The sequence below is a fragment of the Haemaphysalis longicornis genome, unplaced genomic scaffold (genome assembly GCF_048455015.1).
Source record: "Haemaphysalis longicornis isolate Haplotype H1 unplaced genomic scaffold, Haemaphysalis longicornis Haplotype H1 scaffold_1, whole genome shotgun sequence".
Taxonomy (NCBI): domain Eukaryota; kingdom Metazoa; phylum Arthropoda; class Arachnida; order Ixodida; family Ixodidae; genus Haemaphysalis; species Haemaphysalis longicornis.
This window is the reverse complement of record NW_027526203.1, coordinates 411,107,184-411,115,212: the sequence shown is the minus strand read 5'-3', so window position 1 is coordinate 411,115,212 and position 8,029 is coordinate 411,107,184. Positions and strand designations below refer to the sequence as shown.

General features: G+C 50.2%; 1 protein-coding gene across 1 annotated transcript; it reads right to left on the bottom strand.

Annotated features, from left to right (window-relative positions):
* Positions 1-1,661: 1,661 nt before the first annotated feature.
* On the bottom strand, positions 1,662-7,042 carry LOC144172514 (uncharacterized). Its single transcript, XM_077701201.1, has 2 exons — positions 6,780-7,042; positions 1,662-3,070 (listed from the first exon to the last, which is right to left on the bottom strand). Exons 1-2 carry the CDS (start codon positions 6,819-6,821, stop codon positions 1,997-1,999), a joined length of 1,116 nt encoding a protein of 371 aa, XP_077557327.1. The 5' UTR covers positions 6,822-7,042; the 3' UTR covers positions 1,662-1,996.
* Between the last annotated feature and the right edge of the window lie 987 nt (positions 7,043-8,029).

Here is an 8,029-nt window from a genome sequence, read left to right as displayed (position 1 = left end):
GTCACCCTGAATAATTTGTTAGCTGTCACCATATCTAATGTGTTAGCTACAGTTTTGTTAAAAGTAAGCTTTAGTTAACGCTCAGTCACTGCATCATTGCTCTGACCACTGCAATACGTTTTGCGATAGCTATACCGGATGGTGTGTATTACAATCAGTATGTCATCGTACCGCCTGACCCCCGGCCATCGTTCCGTGTGCTACATTGCGGAATCTTATAACAGACTATGCTGTTACAAAATGAAAGGGAAATTTGACGCGCGGAGCATGAGATGGGACATTTTTGGTTAGACGCTCTTTAATTCGTCCACAGCAGTACTCCCTTCCGAACGAGTAGCAGTTGAAGTAATGTAGTGAGCTGGGAAGTCAGTACAAGTGCACCTTCGAAAGAAAGCAGATCTGAAAGAGACCAAAACTGCATCAGCAGCAAACGGCTTAGCCACTGAGCAGCTCCTGCTGTCCACACTTGTCAAGTATTAACAATTTGCTGGTGTCGCACCTTTTAAACGAATTATGAAATGCAAAAAGTTTGCACACATTGGGTGTGAGCTTTCGCTGTTGCGCTGTGGAGCACTCCTGCAGCCTGATTGCTCCAATAAAGTCGCAGCTAAGCAAGGGCAAAGTCGTTTTATATCCCCTTCAAGCTGCCGAGAACGACATTTCGTTTGGCCAGCTTGCACTACGCTCGCGCTTCCAGCAGCAACAGACCATTGCTACATCGGTGCTAATTCATTTCCCTGTTGTTACATACAGCGTGATAGTGTTCAATTGTCTGGAGGGGAAAGTGCGCGAGAGGGTACGAAATTAATGGTACGTGAAAAAAAAAAGGCCTCAATTGCTTTGACTGTGCCATATCAACAACGGAGGAGGGTCGGACCGTTTCGGTATGAACCGGTAACCGTTTATTTATTTTATCGGTTCAGTTCCGGTTCGGGTTCAGCGTGCTCAAAAAATAACGGTTCGGGTTCGGGTTCAGTTCCGGCAAAAATACCGGTTCAGTTCCGGTTTTCGGTTCAGTTCGGTTCCGGTTCGACACCCTGATATATATATATATATATATATATATATATATATATATATATATATATATATATATAATGTGCGTGTGTGTGTTTGTTTTCCAACCTTACAAAGTGAAGTCATGAATATAAAGGTTTATTGATTTCGTGTTCACATTTTGCTTACTAGTTTCTATAACGCTCTGTTTTAACCACTGGGCTTCCGTTTACACTAGGAACTTGATGCAGTAGCAAGAGACCTCAGGTCATGGGCGACGGCAGGGGGGATGCAAAAGGGGCACTTGCCCCCCAAGCCACTATGAGAACCGTGACCCCCTTCCCCCTCACTTTCTCCCGTTCCCACAATACAATGGGTTTGCCCCCCTCAATACAAAATCCTGCCGACGACCTTGCTCCAGATTTTTTGTTGTTGTTTTAACACACTTTTTGACAATGGCAACATCAATGCTTATTAAACACTAGCGCCTTCTCCTTCATGCAACTGTGTGCAAAGGTGAAGCGAAAATGAAGAAATTTCTAGCATTGAGTTTGTTTTCTACCCCCTTTTGTGGCTTACCACTCCCATTTGCTCTCGAACTGATATACATGTAACAGTGACACTTTTGACCTCGCATGTTTTGCATTTATTTATTCACGCTTCTCAGGTACAGCATGCTAATGCCCTTATATCCGTTCCTTCATTGTGGGATGCGCACCAGAAGCAAGTCGCAGGATTAATCGTTCGTTACTTTCTCAGAAGTTGGTCAGTCTCGACAGCAAAGTTCATGTGCCTTCATTCTTTGTAGCTCGCTCCAATACCATAACGCAAATCCTTGTATCTTTGGTATTTTTGAGCATTATAAACAAGAGTCCCTAACGAATCCGGCTGCAACGCACATTGCAGCGAATGTTTTTAGGCGACGTTCACACAGATTCACTCACACACACCCACGCGCACCTGCTGATATTGTACATGTGCATACACGCACTTGGCATGTTCATCTACCATTTCTTTTGGCGAATTCGGGTCCGTGGAACGACCTGTACACTTGGACGCCGGCACTGCCACCGGCGAAAGGCAAGTGCAAGTGGCTGTACGAGTCGACGTGCGCGTCGTCGCTGTAGGGAGCAGGGGAGTCGTACGCCTGGTAATTTTCCGCGCTTGCGGCCAGCTGGTTCTTTAGCTTCTTGAGGAGGCTGCAGTTCTTGAGCATCTTGATCTTTCGGAATTTCCGCTGCTTTTTGGAGAGACGCTCGATGACATACGTGGGCCGGATGACCTCCCTAATTACCTGGACTTGTCTTTGTTCGTGCAAAGGTGCTACTGAGGCGAGTGGCTGAACGACAGCCGTGGGAACTGGTGCCGGAAGCACGGTAGGAGCAGGCACCGGTGGGGGTGCCACCTGGACCAGCTTGGTGTGTTGGTGGACAACATAACTGACTTTCGGTGGGCCCTCTTCCAGCCTCGTCGGCAGCGGGTGCACCAGCCGATGCTGCTGAAACGGTACGGCGGCCAATGCCGGTCTCGGTTCCGGCAGCACCAGCAGCGGCTGCACTGTGGGTGGCGGTGCCGGGAGGGCCGGCAGGGCTGGCAGGGCAGGGAGGGCCGGTGCTGGGAAGGCCGGAGCTGGCGGTGGTGCCGCGGACACAAAAAACGGCCGCGGTGCTGGAGGTGCCCCTGCCACCAGACCAGACACCACTAGCGACTGGTGCTGCGTGACGAGGGGCGGCGGCGCCACCCTGGTGTGCTGCACCAGCACCTGCGGCGGTGCCACAAGTCGCGGCTGCAGCTGGAACACCGGCTGAACCAGCACCTGGTGCCTGGGTGCCGCGTGGATGAACAGCGCCGAATGGATCGGTTGCCGCGGTTGCAACAGCACGGGCTGCACGAGTGGCCTCGGGGCCACCACGGGTGCGGGGAGCACCAGGGGTTTGTGGGCTATCGTGGTGTGCACGAGCGTCGGCACTGCGTGCACGGCCGGATGGTGGTGCAGCTGCTTGAAGTACTGAAGCTTGTGGCAGCTCGCACCCCCGGCCACCAGCAGGGCAGCGATCAAGCACGCAATTCCGCCCTGCAAAAACGCGTATGAGCGGATTGGAACGGCCCGTGCGTTTCCTACTCCCTTCCACCTTTAAGTGGCGCAATGCCACCGGCAGCGGGGAGCGGAAGCTGGACAAGGGGAAGTGATCTATTCTACAGGCCTTGGGGGGGGGGGGGGGGGGGGGGGGGGGAATCGGCACGCCAGTGTCTCTACCGCGCGGCATAGAAAGCATCCCGAAATATTGGGAAAGATCGGCAATTTTTAAAACGAGATCATCATGTACAGGCCTCGTCAAGCTCGGCTTCGTGAAGTCTCAGCTTTGAAGGCCATGGTCAGTGTACAGGCTCGATAACATGTCCGTTATATGTGGAGGGCCTGATGTATAACACATATTCAGGTGCACAGGGCTTAAGCCTGAACAGTGACCATCAGATCACGGCATAGACACCGTTGTGGCCATTACTGGGCACAAGCATCGGTATGAAGTTCATGAACGAGCCGTTGACATACAGTGGAGAGCACCTTCTTGTCTATAACAACGGCTTCTAGATCCACGGGCTATATTTTAAAAGTGCTCACGCAGACTCTTCAAACAAGTATTGGGTACCTAAAGGGGACGAAGACAAAACACAAGCTTGGTCTATTCGAAAGATTGCCTCGTTAGGATAACACTGGCACCATTTTTAACGCGAACTTCGCTCAAATAAGCTATATAATTAGGAAAAAAGAGTATGGCCATGCGACCCACTAGCTCGTTTCCCGCACAAGAACCTACATGACGTATTATGGGCAGCTGTGCGATTGGCTGAGCCCGGCAAAAGCAAACGCAAGTTAGGCAGGACTTATAAGCGTGCAGATCGAGCTATTTGCGATTAAATTTAATGCATATTATTCTTGAAGCAGCAAGAACGGTGGGGTAAGCAATGGAATTTACGAACGCACACGTAAACATAGAAGCACCGGGGCGTACTACTGCGTGCACTTGCCAGTTATAGCTGCAAAGCCGTCCGGCGCGTTGAACTTACACTGGCCAAATAGCATAGGCAGCATTTTCTTCTGTGACTCTGTTTGTTGAGCATACACGATATTTCATGAAAAGATTACTATCAGTCGCAACAGAAATTAGCCAGGTACAAATCCGGCCAAAAATAAAGCGAGTGCGGACAGCCGTCCTGAGCAGTACCGTAGCACCATCTAGGAGGAGAAGACTGATGGCATTAACAAGGCGTTCCCCGTTTGCTGCAGCCATAGTCAGCATACTAACGTTCGCTCAAGTACCTGCCCAGGATACATCATCGCAGACGTCGCAAAACACACATTTCAGCGGCAGATAGAAATTATGGCTTAAATTGTTTAATTTCTCAGTGAATAAAGCATCGTTTAATTGCTGCCAGACAAGCGCTTTGGGCACTATAAAACACCAAATCTTTCGAATAAAACAAACTTGTATTTTATCTTCATGGCCTGTTTAAAGTAGTCGACTTCAACTTCAAAGAGGGGCAGTCGTTCTCTCTAAATTACTTGAAGCCAAGGGATCCAAAGCCAGAAATTCGAAAAGTTGTGTCATAAACAAGTGCATTCGCCTTTGTAAGTATAGGTGCGACGTCGCCGCTATTTGAGAAGGCATTGAATGTTACTCTGTTCCTCCCGCTAGTTTTGGTGCACTTTCCCTCGCCCCTTCCTCCAATCTGAAGCAAACCTGCCCAAGGGCTTTGGTTGCATGACTCCACTGCTTTAGATAAGGTAAGGCCTAGACCCGCCGCGGTGGCTCGGTGGCTAAGGCCGTGAGCACAAGGATGCGGGTTCGATTCCCGGCCGCGGCAGCTGCTTTTCGGATTGAGGCGAAAAGCAGAACGCCCGTGTGTGCGAACTTTCCCCACTGGCTGGATATTCCCAGGTGGTATAAATGCGTTGCCCTCAACTAGGGCACTCCTCACAGCCCATGTGTAGCTTCGGCACATAAGAGCTAGTGGTAAGAGGTAAGAGCTAGTGGTGTTGCGCCGTAAGTGGGCGTAAAAACATAGCCCATCATTAATTTTCCTTGCTCGCTGGGATAACATGCGGTGGGACTCTTTTGATGTCGGAGAAGCGCAGAGTAAAATTTGTTTTAAAGGTCGGCTTGCGAACATGGGTGATTAGCAGCGGGCAGCGAGAGATCACACATACTCGCAGGTATCGTAAAAGCGTGGAAACACAACGGAGGAACGAAGCTAGCAAGCTGACGACCGACGGACAAAATTCTCATCCGAGTTATAAAAAATCCGGAGGCATCAGGAAACAATTTCGTCTGAGTTACACAAGTGGTACTACTGCCTTGCTTTCCGAGACCCGAGCTGGGGGCTGTTTCGTGAGAACATGGGCACACACGAGTGATGGGACGAAATGTGTAAGCACTGCGGCAAGGATCCGGAGACGATTCAGTGTGAGAGGTAACTCGATACGGAGGAAACGCCCACCTTCGCCGAGCAAAAGAAGTTACTGATAATTAAAGGATGACGGACCATCCACGGAAATGAGTAAGAGGTGGTAGAAGCATTGCTGGACAAAAGCGGGGGCCAAGTGGAGACGAGGGGAGTCACAACCCGTAGTCAGTTTGCATAACTTATTATCAGAGTGCGAAAGACGCATCTGAGGCTAGAGGAAAGAGCAAATGGCAGCAGCAGCTAATTCTAATGCCGTTTGCTGCCACCCCCTGAACACAAGAGGCAGCATTGAGCAATAATAACCATCATCGCCTCGTAGAGGACAGAAACTCCGTAAAAAAAAAAAAAAAAAAAAAGACTTTCTTACACAATTGCTTGCAGAGCAAAAAATAAAAAAAAAAGATGTCGCATGTTGCAACTTCTAATTTCTGCATAGTAAACTGCGGTACGGAGGCGAAATTCCATGGCATATCTTGATCTCTGACATTGTGCCTACTTAGACTGATATCACTCACTCACCCTGAAAAATACGAGGCGAGAGGGGCATTAAGCACTGCAGCTTCGCGTCGTCCCAGCCCACTTCAGTGACCCATATTGGAACACTGGCACAGGAAGAATAATGTGCTATGACGCGACATGCGATGGAATACACCTGCCGGCTCTGTGAACGTTCCAGTGGCTTATACAATAATTTAATATACATTTTAGTCACCTAAACCTGGTGCAAATCCATTAGAAAGGGCACGGTTGACTTTGTCGCTGCTTTGTTCCGTGGCGAACGAAGGACCGTATTGTCGGTGCGGCGGCAAACGAGCCTTTCTGTTCCACGCGGCAACCATCTCACGGCACACGCACAGCTCACGGCTCTTGCGCTGAAGACTAGTAGGCACCCAGTCGAAGCCACAGGCTGGTCCTACGAGCCTCAGCACAACGCCAATTTTGAAATTTAATTTTACACTCGGGCATGTGCTAAATCGCGGAGCTAGTTCATTTACCACATTATCGTATATATCCGATTGCGAATAACAGATATCAGCACGTGCGTCGTTGACCTACTGCAAATATCAACTAGACAAGTTACTGCGCAATGAAAACGTCATGGGCGGACGCCTAACAAATTGCTTGGTTTTCGTCTAATGCGAAGCACTGTGACTGCGTTGATTGAATCCGGTTCGAGTAGTCGCAACGTTCCAGTCGGGGCGGTTATCGCGGGTTAGTCCGTCGTCAGGCTCTCGTTCGTGCCCGGAGAACTGCGAGGCGCCGCAGCCGTCCGAGCCACGAGCAGAACGCCACCATGCACTTCGGCCGGCACCCACCTGAATCTGCATCCCGCACCGCGCTGCACACACGAGTGACATGATGAACGGGCCTCACCGCACTTTATGTAGAGTGCGGCCTGGGGTGGGCCCAGTCCCGAAATCTTTTTCAGGGCAAATCGCGTGGCGGAGGAGATCGAAGTCAGTCGCGCGATTGACCCATTCGCGACCTCGAAATACATGTATAAATATATATTTATGCGCTCCCCAGAGGTGTGACGCGCGCGTCGCGCGCGACCTTAGAGAAAGTAGAGGAACATTTTAAAAAGCAGCGCCCGTGGCTAAGGAGGCCGCGCTCGCGTCTCTCTGTCGTCGAATACCGCGGCGTCAGCCGACTGTGTCGATGTCAATGACTCGCGTCCGCGACGTGATGAACGAGGTTGCTCGCGCCGCCGTCAGCGGAGACGTCAAGGCGGTCACATTACGGCTTGCCGTTCAACCACCGCCAACGTTTACGTGCGGTAACTGCGCTTGCGTGTGCGGAAAGCGATCTTTTGGACCGGACGCATTTGCTCGCGCCTGCCGCATGCGTGCCGAGGCTTATCGACGATAAACTGAAAACTGGATGCGACGGTAGATGCTCGCGTGTCTACCGCCCTATCTACATTCGCTTTATGATCAGCCGTGAATAGTTTGCTTTTCCTAACCTGGTTAGTCAATATGCCAGGTGCAAGTTCAGCAGCAAACGCTATGACTTTGGGCTCCCTCCAATAGGAAGTTCGCTGCACATGAGTAATGCGCGAAAGACGAAGGAGAATGCGACCCTGGATCTTTTTTTTTTTTTTAGTAAGAATTCACTTGAACGCAGGCAGTTTGAGCGCAACCCCAGGGTCACCTGTTTTCTATGGGGCTTCTTCCGCGCAGTATTTGGACGCATGGGCACACCCAACATTTTCTCAAAAGCTTGGAAAGTGAGGGATAAATAATGGATCTTCTCACGAAAAAACATACCCCTGTTGTGCAAGGAGCTACAAAAAAGTAGTACCGAGCCGATCGTCGTTGCCTCTTTCGGTGGCACGTCATACCACCAGAAGGGGTAAAAGGACGCTAAGCGTGGCCCACATGGGTGCCCGCGGGAATTATCTAAAGGGGGCACAGAGTACCGATGGTGAAAAACGAAACTATCATCTTCGGCGAGCGAAAAAAAAATATCAAAATTGCATTATTCTAAGTAAACAACAATCACCGATAAGCCGCTCTGGCGATCTTAAGCGCGAAACAAAAAATATTGATAGCCTCGACCCCAGATC